Source organism: Delphinus delphis, chromosome 1 (genome assembly GCF_949987515.2).
Source record: "Delphinus delphis chromosome 1, mDelDel1.2, whole genome shotgun sequence".
Lineage (NCBI taxonomy): Eukaryota > Metazoa > Chordata > Mammalia > Artiodactyla > Delphinidae > Delphinus > Delphinus delphis.
The window spans coordinates 4417830-4438774 of NC_082683.1; the positions used below are offsets into that span (position 1 = coordinate 4417830).

The following is a 20945-nucleotide window of genomic DNA, read 5'->3' on the forward strand; positions in this document are numbered from 1 at the left end:
GACAGGTGCCACCGATGCTGGCCTGGTGCTCCTGGCACTACCGCCCTGCCCTCAGGGTACCAAACCCTGGACCACCAACCTGATGCAGACCAAGGTCTAAGCACACTTCCTGTTCTGCATGGAGAGAGCTCCTGCTACCAAGATTCTTTTTTAAAGTCTAGACTAAACGGCAGCTGGAGCCCAGCAGCTGGTCACCCCCCAGGGAAACGCCCCGCCGGAGCCTGGACTGCGTCCATAGAGGCCCAGGCAGGGTCCCAGGTCAGATGTGAGCTGGCACAGGGAGAGGGCAGGGAACGCCCCCGGGCTGACATCCGCAGCAGCACAACGAGCAAGCCCCCCATCACCCCAAGTGACCCAGGCCCACAGGAAGGTGCGCAGTGGGGGAGACGGGGTGGGAAGGGCTTGCAGTGGGGGGGAGGGGACAGGGACCGTTCCTCCGTGTGCTCTATACCAGGGGTCCCCAACCCCCTGTTAGGAGCCAGGCCGCGCAGCAGGTGAGCGGCAGGTGAGCGAGTGAAGCTTCATCTGCCGCCCCCCATTGCTCGCGTTACCGCCTGAGCTATCCATCCATCCCCCCTTCCACGGAAAAATTGTCTACCACGAAACAGTCCCTGGTGCCAAAAAGGCTGGGGACCTTTTACTGCTCTATACAGCTCCTAACTGTCTGGTTCCCAGTTTTATTATTCTTAAAAGTTTCTTCTACAGATGTCTCGACCACAGAAAAATGCTCCCTGAGGGCAGACACTGCTAAGCCAGGCCCCGGCCCTCTGAGAACGGCCCTCCCTCACAGGGGTTAGAGCAGAGCACCAGGCCTCCGGGGAGAGCCGCTCAGGCGTGTCCTCGGGACATCCTGGGCCAGGGGAGCCACACGAGGAGGACTGGGGTGCCGTTAGGGAAGGAGCTAAATCCCTCTATCAGCCCAATGTGCCCCCTCCAAACGCCTGCCCCCCGAGCCTGCCTGCAGTGGGGCCCCCGGGAGTGAACATGGCCAAGTCTCTTCGCCCAGAGATGCCTCTGTCCACAGCAAAACCAATATGAGAGGAACCAAGGCAGGAAGCAGACACGGCAGGGGGAGAGAGCGGGGCTGAAGCAGAGACATCCCAGCCTGTGCCCCCAGGACTGGATGCCCGGCACAGCCCCGTCACCCGCCTTCCCTCCGGCCAGGCTCCTCTGGGAGGGGTGTCCGCGGGGCCCAGGCCAGCCCCCACTGGCATTCCCAGCATGAAGGATCCCAGGAGGGACGCCCCTTCCCATTGAGCCTCCTGCTGCAGCCCAGCCCTGCCCGATGCTGCTCTCCTAGGACCCGGGCCCCTGCCACCCACCCGGGAGAAGTGGGAGGGGCCTCCTTACCACCACCGGAGGCACCTCCAGGACCTTGTCCACGTTCTTCAGCGACAGGGGCACATACCACAGGGTGGCCTTATTGGTCAGCTTTTTGGTACCTTCAGAGAAGACAAACACGTGAGTGATGGCTGGGAGCCGGCAGGGCGCCGGGCACAGGGCAGGCAGGGACGATGCCACCTCTGGCCCCCACCCCCAAGGCCTTCTTCAGCCGTGAGGTGCACGTGTGGGCACAGACCGGGGAGAGGCATGGCCTCCAGCCTGCCCCCACCCTGAGGCTGCTGGAAAGACTGTAGGTCACCCGGTCTAAGCCTGGGGGGCCTGGGCCTGTCGGCTTTCTAGCACTTTCTAACTCGGAAGGCCCGCATCTGGAGGGCACCGACTCCAGACAGGCCTCCCGGGAGCCTCCGGAGCGAGAGGGAGGGAAGGGCTGTGGGGAGGGGCAGACTGGCCACCAAGAAGAGCTCCGGCTGGACAGGAAGCAGCTCATGGACCTGAGGCGGAGGGGCGGTGGAGGCAGAGCCCACCCAGGCAGCGGGGCCACAGCCCAGAGCACAGCCATGGGGTCGGCTCATCACAGCTCTGCCCCCGCGGCCCCTCCCTTCCCCAGGGCCACCTCCTTCCAGGTGGGAGGCGCCACACCAGACACTTTTGCTGCTGGTGACTCAGCGCTCCAATGCAGAAGCTTCCAAATGGGGGCTGAGAGAGGGCGGTGGGCTGCTGGCTTCTGCTCTGGGCTGAAGGACAGGAAACAGAACCTTCTTTGGGGCTCTGAGCCCAGCCTCAGGGCAGAGTGGTGCCGTCAGGGCGGGAGGCCTGTCTAGGCTGAAAACCATGGGCCAAAGGAGCCTGCAGATCACTTGGTCCACACCCCTCACTTGTACAGGAGGAGCTTGAAGCCCAGAGAGGTCAAGGGGATTGCCTAGGCTCACACAGCAACTCGACGCCATTCTGAGTACAGACCCGGACCTCCCAGGTCCCAGTAATTTCAGAGAAGTGTTTTCAAGGAGGCCTTTTAGAGTTGCCTCTTCAACGTGGACGATTCCCAATGTGGTGGCGATCAGGAGAACTGCAGGACAGAGAGAGGAAGTGGAGAAGCAAGGAGCAGCCCGGGGGCGGGGGGCTTGCCCTGAAGTCCCCCTCAGTAACTCACTTCCTACCAGTTCCTTCTGACCTGCCTTCCCAAGGCGAACCTGGGCCTTCAGTTTCCTCCCCTTAAACGTAGCCCCGAGGACCAAGCCAAGCCCTGGCGGGTCAATTAGAAAGAGGGTGAGGCCCCTGGCGCCCAGGCCTGCTCCTCATGCCAGGATGTCCACCGCTCTGGCCGGGCTCCACGGCACCACCAGGACCACAGGCAAATAACACGGAAAAATATCTTCACTGCACTTTGACAGAGTGAATCTGACAACCTGCTTTGGGGAATAAAGATTTCCTGTTTGACTCAGCTAGAGCCAGCCTGACAAGCTGGTTTCCATGGAAACCCCAAGTGGCCCTCCTCCAGACCCAAATGAACACCGTGGAGCAAATAAGGCAAAACACGCTAATTGTACTTTATCATTTAATAAAACCATCAAAAGACAAGTGCAGTGCTAGAAACATCTACTCTGAAATCTTGAGAGCTCCCAGCTCTTTTCTGGAGGGATTCGCAGCAATCACGTCCCAGTTAGCTTAATATTGTGACAGTTGCCGGAGATGAATGAGCAAAGGTTTGCTGGTTGTCTGCCTGGGCGCATGCTCGCCCGGCTGCCTCACGGCAGGCGGCAAGGCCCCGAGCGGGGGGGACGCACAGAACGGGGGCTCTGCCCCCTGGGGTCTCAAAACATGGAGACGGCACACGAACAGCTTCAGGGTTCAGCCTGGTTGCCTGTCTGTCCGCCCAGCCCGGTCTCCCCACCTGTCCGAGTCCACCCGCCCACCTGGCCCGTGTTCACAGAGCACCTGCTGGGCGGCCCTGCCCCGGACCAGGCGGCCACGTGGCCTGCCCTCGTAGGGCTCCCATCCTCGTGGACGCGCGGGCAGAGATGCATCAAGACAGGAAGGCCTCGAGACACAGGGTCCCAGAGTAAGAGACTCACACAGATCCAAACATGGAAAGACGGAGAGAGTTTGAGAGACGCACAGACACGGTGCTGAGACCCAGAGAGGGGCACCCGGATGTGAGAGTAAGGGAGGGGGCGCCCGGCCCTTCAGCAGGGGCTCCAGGGCAAGGCGGGCAAGGTGACTGAGACGTGTAGAGAAGGCACAGCCCCAGGGCTCCAGGTCTCGCCGTCCCCATCCTGTGATCCGGCCCTGGGGTCTTCCCGGGGCCTCGCCCCCCGCACCCCATCTCGAAAGGCTGGGCAATGCTGGCCGGCGCCCCTGTGCTCTGAGCTTGGTCCCTCTCACGAGCACAACGCCCGGCCCGCTGTCCCGAGAGCCCGTGCTCCTCAGTCACTTCTCTCCTTCTCGGGGCAGCTCAGGCTCTGCGTGTCCATCCTTCAGGGTCAGGGCGGCTGGGGACGCTGGCGGGTGCGGAGCATCCTGACTGCGGGGCGGGGGCTGTCATCTTGCCACCACAGCTCTGGGCAAGCGCTGCCTGCCTCCTGCCCGCTCCTGCCCCCAGAGGGGGGATCCCGCAGAAAGTGGGCTGGGGCACGTCCTTGTAGACAGGCCCGCTTCCCCTCAGCGCAGAGGCCCAAATCTTCCTGCCTCATCCACTCCTTCATTCATTCACTCATCAGTGACTGAGTCCGCGGCTGTCGTGAGCCAACGGGAAAGCACGGCCCTTTCCCCTCTTGTGTCAGGAGCAGGGAGGCTCAACCCCCAGCACAGCCCAGGAGAGCAGGACTGGGTCACGTGGAGGGGGGAGGGGGGATGGGGGATGGAGGGAGGGGCCCACCCCCGCCCTGCCCTGGGCCTCCTCCCAGTGGGCTGCCAGCCCCAACGTGGGGAGTCAGGGCCAGAGGACCCCTTTCTGTGCCACAGCCCGAGACCAGCATCCAAGGTCCCTTAGATGCCAGAGCTTTCTGCCAAAGACCGGGCTCAGGCCACAGACGCAGGACATGGGGCACAAGCCCACTGACCGCTCCCCACCCCCGCCCCAGGCCGTGGCTCGGCTTAGTCGTTCCCTGTGCAGTGGCTGGGCCTGCTGCGGTCACCGCAATGCTCCAGATGAATAACTGAGCTCCTGGCCCGTGTTGGGGAGAAGCCTGGAGCCCGTTAAAGATCTCTGAGCACAGCGCTCTGCAGGCAGCCACGGCTGAGGAGAGGGCATCGGGAGGAGGGACAAGGACCCAGGCAGCTCCTTCCTCTAGAATGAGCACGGACTCTCCTCTGGGTGCGACAGCGGGTGGCCTGGGACGAAGCAGTGGGCAGTGAGGGGCCCAAGGGGCCTGCCTGCCTCAGCATCTCCGTTATAAAAAGCAGTGACTGTGAACCGAAGCCACACTCCCCTGCAGTGCCCAGTGGGAGGGTGAGAAGGGGTTTCCATGGTTACCACTCCGAGGAAGAGAATATTCAGATCAAAGCAGAGTCAAAGGTTCGCCCAGGGAGCTCCAGCCTAGGCCTGCCTTGCGGGGCCCAGGGGAGCAGAGCAGAAGCCAGGGCAGCGCCTTCCAAGGGGCAGCAGCTTCCAAGGGGTAGCAGCTCCACCGTGCAGGGAAGGGCAAGGTGGGGGCTGGGGAGACGGCAGGGGGGCCGGAGGGCGGCACGCGCCCTCCCAGCCCGTTCCCACCCTTCTGCCCGGACCAGCTGGCCGCCAGGCCCCTTCCTCCCCAGGAAGGCAGGGGGGCCGTACCCTGGGCTCGTTGCCTAACTCGTCTGCGCCCCCGTTTCCCCGTCTGCAAACGAAGCGAGGACGGCAGAAGTCCCTGCTCACAGGTGGAGGCGGAAATGCAGGGAGGTCACCCAAAGACAGTGTTAGGACCATCCAGGGGCAGTCAGCCCTCAATGGACGTGGGCTGCGGCTGCTGCCTTATTTCTACTGTCACCGTTGCTCCCAACCCCGCAGGCGGGCTCAGCAAGAGGAAGTTACCTGTGAGGATGTTTTCGGACATCACGTGGACCTGGACCTCCACTGAATGCTTGGAGGTGTAGGTGATCTCTGCACTGACGTGGGCCACCTCGCCAATGCACATGGGCGACAGGAAGTCCGTGCGCTCCACCTGGGCCAGGGCGGCCACACAGCACTCCTGCAAAGACCAGAGGCGGGTCAGCCTCCCACGAGGCCCCACCCTGGACACGCTCCCCCAAAACGGCCCTTGGTTTTTTCCCCACTGTTAAAGTAACGCAAGTTATTGCCACCACACACTCCTACGTGCAAAACCAGGAGATGAGGCACTGCCCGAGGGCAACCCGGCAAAGCAGTTGATACAGGCGATTCTGAGTGGTGGGGTTCCGAGCAGCCTGTTTCTTTTTTCTGACTTTTCTACAAAAGATACGTATTACTTGTATAATGAAACGTGGAAAAAGGCATACATACTTCTTATGGAAAATTTGGGAAGTACAGAAAAGGAGGCAGAGGAGGGAAGATCCCTCCTCCCATCCAGAGGTAACCATGGTTTCTATTTTGGGATCTTTCTTTCCAGGCTTTTTGCCCCAAGAACAGGGGTTTTACTGGTTCACTCGTTTGGCTGTCTGGCTCCTCGTTTTGCAGTTTTAGTCACAGGTAGTTGTCACTTACAGCCATGTTAGTTGTCATATACAGCCTTGCAAGCACTAAATAAACACTTTCACAATCTGCTGCTTTCACTCAACAGGAGGAGAAATAACCTGCCCGTGTTGTGACAAGCTCTTAGAAATCACAGTTCTTCTTTTTAAATGTTATTTATCCTTCAAATAGGCAACCCATTCTCATGACTCAAAATTCAAAAGGAACAAAAGAGTATATGTCCCCGGCCACCCAGGACCCCTGGGTAACTGGATGGACGCAGCCAGTCAGCACATGCACGTGGGGTCCAGTGGGATCCACTTGGGAGCTCACATTCTATGAAAGTGAGGCACTTACTTCCTCATTTCTTTTCTTGACACTTTCTACGACTTCCACTTCACGATACTCCATTGCAAAGATATTTCTTAACGGCCAAATAAAATATTCTTCCATTGTTAGATTTGTATCAACCTCAGTTGTCTCTTATTATAAATAACCCTGTGATGAGGGTCCTTTTAGTTAAGTCATTTTCAGTATTGGGGATTGTTTCCAGGGTGGAAGGGACAAACATTTCGGTAGGTGTTCCCAAAGTGCTTCTCAGAAGGGCAGAGTGCTTGACGTGGCCCCAGCACTCCCGCACCAGCACTGAAAATCAGCTTTTTTTTACGTTTAGTTTTTATTGAGGTAACATTGGCTTATATCATCGTGTAAGTTTCCTGTGTAACAACGTTATATTTCTACTGTATACCCTACAGCGTGCTCACCACCAAAAGTATAGTTTCCATCCATCACTAGACAGTCGATTCCTTTACCCATTTTGCCCCTGGGCCACTCCCCCACCCCCCTCTGCTAACCACTGCCTTGTTCTATCTATGCATTTTTGGTTTGTTCGTTTATTTTTTGTCTTTTATATTCTACCTATGAACAAAACCATCAGGTATTTGTTTTTCTCCATCTGACTTATTTCACTTAGCATCATTCCCTCAAGGACCACCCATGTAGTCACAAATGGCAAGATTTCACCTTTTTTTTTTACCTCTGAGTAACATTCCATTGTGTGTGTGTGTGTGTGTGTGTGTGTGTGTGTGTGTGTGTATACCATAATTTATTTATCCATGCATCCATCAATGGGCCCTTAGGTTGCTCCATGTCTTGGCTGCTGTAAATAACGCTGCCATGAACACAGGGTGCAGATACCACTTGGTATTAGCGTTTTCATTTTCTTTGGATACATACTCAGAAGTGGAATAGCTGGATCATATGGCAACTTTATTTTTAGTTTTTGAGGAACCTCCAGGCTGTTTTCCACAGTGGTCGCACCAGTTTACATTCCCACCAACAGTGCATGAGGTCCCCTTTTTCTCCACATCTTCACCAACACTGGTTATCTGTTGTCTTTTTGATAACAGCCACTCTGGCAGGTGTGAGGGGAGATCTCACTGTGGTTCCGATCTGCATTTCCCGGATGATTAGTGATGTTGAGCATCTTTTCATGTGCCTGTTGGCCATCTGTATGTCTTCTTTGGAAAAATGTCTATTCAGTTCCTCTGCCCATCTTTTAATCGGGTTGTTTATTTTCTGTTGTTGAGTTGTATGAATTCTTCATATGTTATGGAATCAGCTTCCTTTTCATCCATGCTAACCGAATGACACAAAAGACCATCTTACGTGTGAGCCACAGGACCGTGGATCTTCACTGCCAAACACGGCACCGGCACTTTTTGGACTTTCCACCAGAAACCAATCAGGGTTTTTAGGACACTGGACAGCATGGGTACCCCTGGGCTGGGTGGGGAGCAGGGAGCAGATGGGCCCACTCTCGAGGGCCTGTCGGTGCCGTGCCAGCGCTGGACTTCACTTTTCCAGCTGGTCCCCACAGCACCCCTTCTGCAGGGGTTGGAGATATTAAGCTTGTAGGTGAGTCAGTTCAAGCTCTGGCATGTCTGCACTCTTCCCACCGGCCACCTGCCACTACCTGTGGCACCAAAGCACAGCTCTCCCACCTGCGCGAGAACTCACCTGACACCTGGCAAACATGCAAATTCCCTGACCCGCCCCAAACCCACAGAACCTGCCTCTTTGGCGGACGCCTGGGGACCTCCATCTTCACCCCTTCCCCCGAGATCCTCAGACACACGGGGGTCCTCTGATGGTTTCTGTTCCTATAAATGTCCTGGAATCAGCTCTCAACGCAGCAGAGCACGAGCTGAGCAGGCAAGTGCAGCTTGTGGCGTCCCCCCTCTGACTTGCCGGGGCCCTGTCCCCCCACCCCCGCCCCACACAGACATGTCACCCCTGACGCTAAAACAATGCGAGGGAATTGCTGGGCGTCACCCCGAGTACATTTGTGTGGCTACAGCGCCACCCACTGGCAGAAATCTGGAAAGGCAAGTGCGAAGTGGGGGGGGCAAGAATGTGGGGCCAGCCTCTAGGCCACTTCTGGAACTATCCAAGCTCCGCCTGCAAGACCCAAAACGAAATAAAGCAGCTGTCTTTGTTGAAGGGTGGCTAAACTATGGGATGGATATGTCCGCACACAGGTAACACTCCTATACGTTAATATTTTAAATGGAAATGCAGCTCGTTTCTTCTGCCTTTAAACATCTGAGCCTTAGATGGACCCCAGCCTTTTTAAGGCTACAGAGGCATTCCTTCACTTGTGGTGGCATCTGTGGAGCCAGGCCCTGCACTCGGTGCCTGCCCCTGGCCTGGGGTCTGGTTGGGGGACGGATGACAGATAGGCACGTGGCAGGTGCTCCGAAGAGGGCAGCGTGAGGCGTGGGGGGTGGGAAGTGGGGTTCAGGTGCCGATGTGGGAGGGGCAGCTGCAGGTGAGGGGCTGAGACCTGGATGCTGAGGTGTCAGGCAGGAGAAGGTGTGGGGTGCAGACACCCCAGGCAGAGGGGAGGGCAGGGCGACCCCGGGGTAGCTGGAGGCTGCTGCTGAATCCATGTCCAGCTGGGTGTGGACGGCACAGGCTGGGACCCAGGCAGCTCCAACTTGACTGGGAGCTGCCGTTTCCCGAGACCTAGCGGGCCACCCCAGGCACTCCATAAAGACTTGTGTGACCCAGAAATTCAAAACACAGGCTGACAAATGTTTATTCAGTGTGAGCGTCTCCAAGCTGTAGGTGTCTGTGGCTCCCAGCGGCTCAGACACACCCGTAAGTCCCTGCTTCGGGGCGTAAACTAGGAGGAGCGGCCCCGACCCGGGAAGCAGCCGTGAGGGTCTGATCAGCATCTAGCCCAAGAAGCACCCCCTGCCATGCTCCCGAAGGCAGCCTGAGCTGCACTGCCCATTGGGCAGAGATGCCTGGAAAACCACGGGCCTGGGCTCCTGAGGGCCACGGGGCTTTGAGCCGGGACAGCAGCTTCAGAAGCAGAGCCAGAAGAAACAGGTCTGCGCCCTGGACTCAAATCCCAGCTCTGGCACTAGCTCTTGACCTGGTCTCTCTGCAAAATACAGATAATAAATGGTACCAGTGACTGCCGCCAGGATTCAAGCGGATGCTGTGTGGAGAGGCGGGGTGGTCTGCCCTGCTCTCACAGAAACGTAGGTCGTATTTACGCAGAGACTGGAAGGAAGGGGGAGCCACGTGGGTCTCTGGGGGAAGAGCGGTCCAGGCAGGGGAAAGGGCCAGTGCAAAGGCCTTGGGGCAGGAATGCTGGCGTGGCCCAGGGGCGTGACGAGGGGAGGGAGTAGGAGCCGTGCCCTGACTTCACACAGGACGGGTTTCTCTGGCTGCTGCTGGACAGCAGACCAGGGGCAGGGAGGCCTGTTAGGAAGCTGTTAGGCAATCTGGGCAGGAAGCGGCAGTGGCTCGGCCCAGATGGCGGTGGGGCTGGTGTGCAGTGTTCGGACCTGGAACTATCCACAAGGTGAAGCCGATGGGACTGGATGCCAGGGTCCACGGGTGGGAGGAAGAGGGGGTCAACGGAGGCTCCAGAGGCCATTTACTGAGCAGAGGGAGGCCGTGGGAGAAGCAGCCTGGGAGCAGGCCCCGAGTGTGTTCTGGGGCCCACCCAGGTCGAGGGCGGATTAAGCATCCAGGGGGAGCCAGCCAAGAGGCACCAGCTGGACAGAGGGCCTCGGGGCTGTGTCGTGGTGCTAGAGCCACAGGCGGGATGAGGCCACCAAGGGAGTGTGGGTGGCAGTGCTCCCGGCGCACCCAGAGCCCCAGCAGAGCCATGCAGAGGCCAGCCTCAGCCCCCCGGAGCTGCCTGGGGCTCACGCCCCCTTCCTGAGCCTGGGATTCCAGATCGCTATCTTGGGGCCACCAGCCCAGAGGCATCTCCCGGCCAACAGGCCAGACCTGCACCCCAGGCTCACTCTGGGGAAGGAGTGAGAACGAACAAGTCTCGGGCAAGTATCCAAGCTCTCTGGACCTCAGCTTCCTCATCTGTGCAGTGGGGATAATACAATAACCACCTCGACCTCTAAGGGGTGTCGTGAGGACGACACAAGCTAAATGCTACAGAGCTTTGCAAAACCCTAGGTGGTCACTGAACTCTGGCGGTTACCAGGGCATTGTCACCCACTTGGCCTCCCTCCCTCCCCAGTCCTGGGGCTCTTCCTTCCCAGCGTCCAGCCTCTCTTGCCAGGCCTGGCTGGGACCCTCACCGTCTCCCTCTCGGAGGGTCTACCAGGGGTCCGGCCCCCACCTCAGCCCCTGCCCCTCGGGCTCAGGCCTGTCCTCACAGCCACCAGAGGGCGCTCTCTGAACGTGGCCGGGTTTGCCCCAGAACTTCAAGGGTGAACTCTTAGCAGGCGGGAGAGCCCCTTCCTCACATGGAGGGCCCCCAGCCCAACCCACTCTCACTCCTCCCCAGGCGAAGGCCCCCAGGCCCACGTCCACCCACACACACTCACCCCGGCTCGGTTCATTCTACACACGTGCAGTGCTGCACACGCATGCGCACACGCACAGCCTGCGCGGGCGTGGAATCGGCCTCTGGGCCTGGAGGACAATGGCACAGCAAGTGGCTCGCCGGGGCCCCCAGGTGCCCAAGGCCTCAGGCTTCCTTGGAGTCTCTTCCGTGCCTGCCCGGTGCCGAGTTGGCAGTTGGGGTACAAGACTGACTCCTTCCCCCAGCACCCGAGGGGGGCTTCAGAGAGAACGACAGGTCCCACAGGGCTGGGGGCCGGGCAGAAGATGATGGGCTGAATGCCCCGCAGCTGCCCTGAAGCCTAAAGCCACCAGCCTGGCCCTGTCTGGGCGGCGGGAGGAGAGCCGGCACCATCGCAGGAGTCTGTGCGGGCCTCTGCGGCCCGGAAGCCACCAAGGGGAGAGCCCAGACTTGCCTGTGGACCCAGGGTCAGTGGAGCAGGGGAGGGGTCCGGGTCCAGGCGGTGTGACACCCAGGATTAACTGCCGCCCATGGAGGCTCTGGGGGGGCTGGGCCCCCGGGGGCTCAGGAAGCTGACTCCCTGAACACAGCGGGAGGGCTGGAAAGGTGGCTCTGTCAGCTGGCAGCTCTCAGCTGAGTTTCTGGAGGTCCCCACCCCTCCTCGCTGAGCCCCAAACCAACTGCCAACGCAAGGGGTCCCCAGTCCAGGGCCGGAGCTTCCCAAAACCCCCCAAGGCCCGGGGACCGGGGCGGGGAAGGCTCCAGGCCTGGCCTCCACCCAAACTCCCTTCCTGACCCGACAGTGGACAGAGCTGCGGCACCGCCAGAGGGGACGCCAGGCCCCCAGGGCCCGGGGTCTTCCACGTGACGCTCACCCCGTTCTGGCTGTTGCAGTGCCGGGTGCTGATGATGGCCCCTGCCTCCTCGATCATCTTCAGGATGGTTCCTCCGTGGACGTTGCCGGCCACGTTGGCGTCATCCGGCCGCATGATCCTGGGCGGGGGGCGGGGGAGAAGCAGCACGGTGAGTCTCGGGAAGGACGCCGCTCGTGAACAGCAGCAACCCCGGGGAGGGGCAGAAGGTCCTCCAAAGGGCCCGACGGCTCCCAGAGAAGGAAAAAGAACTTCCCACGTGTTTGCTCAGGGTGGGTGCTGATCTGACAGCCAGACAAGGGGCTGCAGGCTCGTGTTTCCATGTGTCTCCACCTTCCTGCCCTAGGGCCACAGGCACCCGGCCTGGCAGGTACCAGGAAGGGTGGGTGGCGGGGACTTTCCGCAAAGGCCGTGAGCGTGGCAGCAAGGCGACCCGGCTGTGGGGCGCCCAGCGCACCTGCCCCTCCTGGTTTCCAGGACTGCCAACGACCAGCAGAGCTGAATGAGCACAAGGACACGGGCTCCGACCCCTTGGAAAATGGACAAATTCCCAGGACCACCACCTCCATCAGGAGTCCCAGGGGAGCTGGCCTCGTGCGGCCACAGATGTTCTGAGAACTGGAAACAAGTCGCAGCACCCAGACCCATCAGCAGTGAACGCCCGCTCGCCACCTGCCCCTGGGCTCTGAGAGAGCACCAGAGGGGCCCGATTCCCTGGGGTTCAGAGCTGGGAGCTCCCCAAGGTCAGGAAGGACTGAAATGCCACCCCATTTCCTTGCCGTGGGCAGTGGGGAAGCGCCGTGAAATCTGCGGAGTCCCAACAGGCCAGCGTTGTGCTCCTACCTTGGGCAACCCCAGAGAGGTTGGCACTTTCCCAGACTCCAGTCTGGCTGATGGAATCTGCCCGCACCAGCCTCAGGCCCAGAGACGGGTACCAGGCAATGAGCGAGTGTGCGGTTCCTAGGTGCCCAGCATCCCTGGGCCCACCCAGCCTGTTCCAACCCACTGGCTAGCGTGGCCTCCGAGGCCGGACCCCCCACTCTGGGCCACGGAGCTCCACTGCCCTCCGGGTCTGGCTGCTTTCAGGCAGACTCAGAGATGGTTCCTGGCTCCCACTCTTACTATCTGGGTGACCTGAGCAAAGCTGCCCAAACCCTCACTTCTCCGCTTCCTTGTCTGTAAAAGAGGAAGCACAGCACCGCGTTTGACGGTGGGGAAGACTGAATCACTCGAGACAGTGCAGATGACAAGCTCCGTGGCTGTGCCTGGCACGCGGTCAGACTCAAACGTTCACCAGCACTTCTCCCCTCTTCTCTGAGTGTCAGCCAACTGACCGCAGGAAGGCTGGAGGCTCCAAGAAAGAGCCGTAGCTGCCATTTTCTGGAGCAAATGAGCACCGACATCCTGGGGTGACTGACAGCTGTCTGTACCTGTCGCCCATCCCCAAATGTCACCCCCTCATCCTGGGGTGCGGGCATTCAGGCCCCCTGCTTCTCTCCTGCATCACTGGCTCAGGGGCAGCCACGACGGTCCCCAAGCAGTGACCAGGGGAACCCTCGGAGCACAGGAAAGAAGCGTCACTTGGCTTCTCAAATGTTCATTTTAAAAGACTTTTACATCAACTCAAAATAGATTAAAAACTTCAACACAAGACCCGAAACCATAAAACTCCTAGGAGAAAACAGGCCTTAGCGATGAGTTTTTTAGATTTGACACCAAAAACAAAGGCAATAGAAGCAAAAATAAACAAGTGAGACTACATCAAACTAAAAAGCTTCTGCACAGCAAAGGAAGCCGTCAGCAAAATGAAAAGATAACCTGTGGGATGGGAGAAAACATTAATATCCAGAATACATAACGAACTCATACAACTCACAGAATAGCCAAACAAACCAACAATCCAATTAAAAAATGGGCAGAGGATCTGAATGGACATTTTTCCAAACAGGCACATGAAAAGCTACTCAACATCATTAACCAGCAGGGAAATGCAAATCAAAACCACAATGAGGGGACTTCCCTGGTGGCCCAGCGGTTAAGACTCCTCGCTTACAAAGCAGGGCACGTGGGTTCGATCCCGGGCCAGGCAACTCAAGATTCCATACGCCGTGTGGTGCGGCAAAAAAATAAAAACATTAAAAAAAAAAAAACCAACACAATGAGATCTCACCTCACACCTGTTAGAATGGCTATTATCAAAAAGACAAGAAACAAGTGCCGGCAAGGATGTGGAGAAAAGGGAGCCCTTGTGCACTGCTGATGGGAGTGTAAACTGGTGCAGCCACTGTGGAAAACAGCCTGGAGTTTCCTCAAAAAATTAAGACTAGAACTATCATATGATCCAGCAATCTCACTTCTGGGTATTAATCTGAAGGAAATGAAATCACTCTCTTGAAGAGATACCTGCAGCCCCACATTCACTGTAGCATTATTTACAGTAGCCAAGACATGAAACAACCTAAGTGTCCACTGATGGATGAATGGATGAAGCAGACATGGGGTGTGTGTGTGTGTGTGTGTGTGTGTGTGTGTGTGTGTGTGTGTGTGTAATTCAGCCATAAAAAAGAAGGAAATCCTGCCATTTGCAACAACACGGATGGACCTTGAGGGCAGTTAAGATCCATTAGATAAGTCAGACAGAAGAAGACAAAAACTACTTCGTTTTCCTTATACGTGTAACCTAGAAAGCTCAAACTCCTAGATACAGAGAACAGACTGGTGGTTGCCAGAGGCCGGAGGGGTTCCGGGGGGATGGGTTAAAACAGGTGAAGGGGGTCAAAAGGTACAAACTTCCAGTTATAAAATAACCCATGGGGATGTAATGTACAGCACGGTGACTAAAGTTAACAACACCATGTCATATATTTGAAAGTTACCGAGAGAGTAGATCTCAACAGTTCTCATCACAAGAAAAAGAAATGATAGCGATGTGAGATGATGGGTGTTAACGGAGCTTACCGTGGTGGTCATCTCACCACACGCACGTACGCCGAGTCACCAAGTTGTACAGTTTTATATGTCAATCATATACCCATACAACTGAAAATATAAAATAATTAAAAATTTTAAAAACTTTAAGTTTAAAAATTTCAAGCTTATACCAGAGTTGTGGGGTGTTTTTAAGCTTAAGAGGTAGCCAATTCAAATAACAAAACTGCTGTATCAGACTCTTTCCTTTGTATTTGTTTTCAACTTAGTAAAGACCAGATGGTGCATCTCTGCATGCGGGAACCGGTGTCTGGTGGATGCCGAGGTGGGGTAAGGGCTGGGTGGGGGTTCCAGACAGGTGAGGACCAAAACGTTTTGACACCAGGAGTACCAGAGCCTGCCTCTGGCGGAGCCTGGTTCCTTTCTGTGGGTTTGCCTTTCCCAGTCTGTAAAGTGGGGCTGCCCACGCCAGGCTGGTGCAGAGGGATGCAGGGCCAGGGGGAGAAGTGCAGACAGAGGGCCCCAGGGTGCAGGAGGAAGTGCTTGCATCCGGCAGGACCCTGAGGAGGAAGGGACTGATAAGGAGGTGGCCTCTGAAATAGCAGAACAGGGGATGGCGCCTGCGCCACCCTGCCACACTGGGGGTCCCTGGGGACCCCACGCCATCAACATCCCACTGCCCCCGGGGTCCCTGGGCACTTAGGAGTAAATGCCAGGCGCTCCAGACTGCATACTCTCCAGCCCCCTCCCAACCTGGTCACCCTGGGTCCTGCCCCAAGGACCGTCCTAACCCCCCAGGCCGGCTGGCCACCCAGGCAGGCAGCGCAGACACAAACCTTCCCCCAGGACCTGACCCTGACTCGGCTCTGCAGTTCCCACAGACACAGGGGGGCAAGAGCCCAGCTCACTCACCCCTTTCCTGTGGCCCCAAATCAAGACTCCTTCCCCATGGCCTCACTGTGGTTCCTTCCTGGCCTCCATCTGCATGCTGAGCTGTGATCCCACACCTGCCCTCCCTCCCTCCAAAGGGCTCAGGAGCTGCTGGGCAGGGTCCTCCTCAACCCACCTTCCACAGAGCTCCCCCTGCCCTCCCTCCCTCCAAAGGGCTCAGGAGCTGCTGGGCAGGGTCCTCCTCAACCCACCTTCCACAGAGCTCCCCCTACGCGTGTCACCTCCAGGCAGGACTGGGAGGAAGGAGGGACGCCAGGAGAACACGCGGCCCCTCTGTGGAGCTTCTGTTTTCCCACTTTTAGTAAAGACATGGGTATGAAAAGTGCTTCACTATTAAAAAAGAAGAAAAGACAGCCCAGCAGACGAAGCACGATGCCACGCGGCACTGCCCACGGGTGTCTGAGCAGGGACGCAATGGGGCGATACTGGGCTTGCACGCTGGCCGGCTGCGGCCGTGCAGGTGTCTGAGTCCAGGATGCCGAAGCTCTGGGTTTTCGAGAGAAGCTGGCAAGATCCAGAGTCTAACGCGACATCTCCTGGTATCTGACTGGCCACGCCTGACTGAAATGTTTCAACCCCACGCAGGGCAGCTTGGGGGGCGGGGGGCCGGGGGACAGAGCAGGTGGCGGGCCTGACCCAGTCCTGGGGGGAGACTCTGTGTGACCCATTCTCCCTCCCACCTCTCTCTGCCCCTCTGCCCATGCTAACCTGCGACTCCCTCGCTCCTTGGACCCCAGAAACTTCAGAGGACAGTGGAAGGTCAGCCCAGGGAACCCTGCCGGCTTCCCACCCCTCACGTCCTCTCAGCCGGCCGGTGGCACAGACACTGCCTCTGGTGAGCATCCTCTTCACCATCCTCCACTCCCCCCGCCCTCCCAGCAGTGGCGTCTGAATGTCACCATGTCACCCACTGCCCCGCCCCTTCTACTCCAGCTGCTCCTGTCCCAGAGCACAGGATGAGATGGCCAGGGCTGGGCCCGTGGCTAACCGAAGTAGACACCACCCGGACTCTGCTCCCCTCCGGAGCAGACACAAAGCTGACGACAGGAGCACGAAGGAAGCTGCACAGACCCGGGTCAAGGAGTCACTCCCAGACGGGGCAGCCACTCACCTGGACGCCGGGGAAAACTTCGCAGAGGATGTGACACCTGGGCCAAGTCCCTGAGGGGGAGCAGGGCTGAGCCAGGGACAGGGGGCAGGGGATGTTCCAAGAAGAGGGCGCATCTCAGGGGAAGGCCCCAGTGCTGGGAGAGCTCGGTGGGTCCAGAAACAGATGACAACCCCCCAACGCTGGCCAGCAGCCTGTGGGGAGACGGGGGTGAAGAGGGGAGTGGGACGATGGAGCCAGGAGCTTGTCACAAGGGCCTGGGGCTGGCTGGGGACGGCGTCTGGACTTGTCCTGGGGGATGGGGCGGCTTCGGGGAGACCAAGGCAGGGCTGGTATGTGGGGAGTCACTTGGGGACCAGGGGTGGGGGGGCTTCTTCGTCTGCCTCTTGCCTCCCAGCCCTAACTCACTGCCTACCCCACTGCCCCAAGAGTCCCTCTTCTTAAGCAGGAGTGCACTCCCCTGCTCAGACCCTCCAGGGCCCCTCCTATGGAATAAAGATTCAACATCCAACTCCCGGGACTTCCCCCGGTGATCCAGTGACTCCCGCGCTTCCACCGCAGGGGGAGTGGGTTTGATCCCTGGTCAGGGAACTAAGATCCTGCATGCCGTGCGTGCGGGGTGGCCAGAAAAACAAAAGATTCAACTTCCTAGTGAGGCGTTCGAAGCTCTCAGGGATCCGGAACTTTTCTCGCCTGATCTCCCACTGTCCTGCAGGGCTCCAAGCTGCACCTGCCCAGACCAGCGCTGCTGGCCAGGCACACCCAGACCTTCCCACCGCCCTGCCTGTGCCCACCTGTCCCGAGGGGCTCATCGATGAACGGGGAGCATGAGTGGATACAACCTCCTGGAGGGCAACCTGGTGTTATCGTTATCCGTCCAAACTCCAGATGCATAGGCTGCTCTGAGCCAGCCATTCCACTGAGAGGAATTCACCCTACAGATGTTGGCGCACATGATTAAACCAAGTGTGTTCAACGTTACTCACTGCAAAGCTGTTTATCATGCAAAGACTGGCCGTGTCCTAAACGTCCACCAATAAGGGACTCAGATTAACTTATATCCACACAACACAAGAGTGCACAGCCCCAAGCAAGAGGGAGGAACGGTCTAGGAGAAGCACCATTAGATGAAAAAAGGCAAAGCGCAGAATGATGGGAACCAGGTGACTACACCTGCGGGCCCCGTGTAGACCATCCCTGGAGGGAGGCCAGGGAAACTGAAAGCTTTCGTTGCCCTTGAGAGGGGAACTAGCGCCTGGAGTCAGGGTGGTGTGCTCTAAGAACAAAGAAGAAGAACAAAGAGTTACAGGACTCCCATCACTCTGTCACAATGGGACCACTGCCATGTCCCAGGGCCCTCCCAAGCAGCATGCCCTGTCCCTTTCCCATCCCATATAAGGAAAGACATTTGCCTCTTTCTAAGGAAAGACAGTTTTCCTCCCGCTCAGCACGCTGAAAGTATACATACGCTGACCAGTTAGCAGATGACTCGCAGGTCCCCTGGCTATAAAAACAGACAAGCAACCCATACTCATTGTCGACTTTCCCTGGCTACCAGGAAGTCGGCCAGCTGTTCTTGCAGCAACCCTTCTCTTTAATAAACTGTCTTCCTTACATTCTTTTCCAACCCACGCTCGGATCACAGCATTGTGGTGGCCCGTACGGGGATATCTCTTGGGGGATCTCTTTCCCCACCTCCTCTCCTCATTCCTTGGGACTCTCCGGGAACAGGCAAGTTGCCATGGAAGCAACAGAGGACTCTGGCCAGGGCCACACCCTGGCGTGTTCCGAAGGCTCCACGCTCACTTCGTCCCAGTAACTGCCGCCCAGACGGCTGAGGGTCCCTCTGTCTTCCTCCCGACTGCGGACTAGGCCGATTGGCATCGTGCGGGCACAGGTCAGGCATTTAAAAGCCGCTAGGGTGCCTGCCGCTTGAAGACTCCCGTGAAAGCATAAGAGGGTCACGGAACGGACCAGGCTGTTAGAGCGTCTGTCCCCAGCAAGACAACTTCCGTGCACCGTGAGGCGCGTATTGGTTCAAGCAGAACACTGAGCCTCCTCCCCTTGGCCACCGCCTTCCCGGCAGGGCTACGAGGCCGATTCCTCAGCCTGTCTTCTCTGTTACACTTTCACCTCTTTCTCCGTCCGGATTGATTTACAGGAGCCTAGGCGTTGCCTCTGAGCCGTCCCCAGAGTGCCTTTCACGTTTCAGGGCATCGCCAAGCCGGGGGTCACCCAGTGGGTCCCGGGAATCTCTCTCTCTTTTCTTTCTTTCCCTGCCCGAGTCACAAGGTGCCTTAGTTGCACGCTCAGGGGTCACCTCTCACGGTCAGATGCGATTGTTGAGACGGTCGACCCATTTTGTGCCTCAGTCGCACGGAGAGATCACTGGGACAAAGGGGACACCTTTCTGTCAGCCGGTGGTGACTCTCAGTACCCCCATTCTATGGCACATAGGCATTCTTAGCCTTAGGGTTCTGGTACGTCTCAGGAGCCTCCCTCAGACTCACCCCGTGGTTGTATCCTCAGGAACTGGAAAATTTTGACCCTGAGAACCTCAAAAAGAAGAGGCTCATTTTCTTTTGTAACACGGCTTGGCCCCAGTATAAACTGGGGGACCGAGAACAGTGGCCTCCTAACGGCACACTAAATTATAACACGATCCTCCAACTTCATCTCTCTTGCCGGAAACAAGGAAAGGACTCCGAGGTTCCTTACATCCAGAGCTTTATGGCCCGTAGTCAGAATCTGGAGCTGAGGGACTCATGCCACCATGTGTCTTTCTGTTGCCACCTTATCCCCCCGACCCCCTCTGCCTCCCTCTCCATCAGATCTCCTAGGCGACCCTCTACTCGACCTTTCCTGTTCCCCACCACATCAACCCCCTTTGCTTCAGCCCCTGCCCCCGCCTCAACCCACAGCTCCCAACAGCCACCCCCTTATCAGGGCAAAAGCCCCCTCTTCCCTCCCCACACAAGATCGAGGACTGCCCAATGCCAGGAAACAGATTCTAATATGCTTCCCTTAAGGGAAGTAGCAAATGGAGACATGGGCACTATTAGATTCCATGTTCCCTTTCCCATGTCGGACATTTTCCAAATTCAAAACAAGTTAGGTTCCTTCGGTCAGGATCCCACCACTTCTATTAAGGAATTTCAGGCCCTCACCATAGCCTTTGACCTGACCTGGCAAGACATTCATGTAGTCCTGACCACCTGTTGTACTCATGAAGAGAAAAACAGGATATGGGCATCAGACCAAGCTTGGGCAGACGAGGCACAGCTCTGTTTCCAAAACCCAGATGGTTGGGGACCCATTTGGGCTGGCTAAATGACTCTCTTTGTCACTACACCCTCAATTTTAATCAGACTAGCCTGGAGTGGGATCCCTGGTCCGAGGAAAATAAATATGAGGTACACGAAGGTAATTTCACTTTGTGTTGGGGAAATTCAAGGAAAACTGTGACTAAGAAATATATTAATGAAGACCATATCCCCATAAACAGCTCGGTCCTGGGAACTAAATATGTGGGGATCGGTGTGACCACCAGACACTTACTTAGTTTAACCTCCCGGCAAGATTCTCCTCCAAAATATAACATAATTCAGCTAATATTCAGAAATTTGTTATGCCAATCCCCCAGTCACACTCATAATCAGTCAGAGCCTGGATTCTCCCCTTTACGTATAGATGATTACTTCCTTGGAGTTTGGCCTGCCCAATCTAATCCTAGGCCATGGGACCCCAGTCTATTTCCAGAGGAAAACTCCCAAAAGGTCAGAGCCTGGCTCTGGGGAGCCACAGCAGGGGTATCCTTGAGGGGCACCGGATTTTCATTTCTATGTGGTAAAGGGGTCTATCTGGATCTTCCCACACTTTGGAGGGGGCTCCCGCACAATTACTGCTGTGGTCCCGGAGGCGACCATTATGACTACCAAGGATTTAGCTTCCTCAGGAGGCATTCCCAGCCTTGGATCCTTCCTCGAAGAGGCCATAAGACCTGTCCAGGAGAGACAAACATGAACTGCTGCTTGGTGGGGACATGCTTATGATAACCCAGTTCTTGATCAGCCTGAAATAATATGCAGTGTCCTTGGAGGGCTCTTCTGGTCTGCAGGCACACCCCTCTCAGAGAGGAGCGCTCTCCCTCTCACCATCACGGCCCAGGAACCTTGGAAGGCAGCGGTAGCAGCCACTGAGGAACAGCAGTCAGCCCCAGGCTCTCTGGCCGAGGGGGTTTTACAAAATAGGCCCTTAATGTTATAACAGCTG

At 57.3% G+C, this 20945-nt stretch overlaps 1 protein-coding gene across 1 annotated transcript in view; it reads right to left on the minus strand.

Moving 5' to 3' along the window:
- The window catches only part of ACOT7 (acyl-CoA thioesterase 7), a 90346-nt gene that overhangs the window by 60226 nt on the left and 9175 nt on the right, over positions 1 to 20945 (minus strand). Inside the window, exons 2-4 of the mRNA XM_060027737.1 lie at positions 11690 to 11807; positions 5354 to 5510; positions 1351 to 1442 (exon numbers count right to left, since the gene is read on the minus strand). Of these exons, the coding sequence (XP_059883720.1) occupies positions 1351 to 1442; positions 5354 to 5510; positions 11690 to 11807 (367 nt within the window). The remainder of the gene's footprint in view (positions 1 to 1350; positions 1443 to 5353; positions 5511 to 11689; positions 11808 to 20945) is intronic.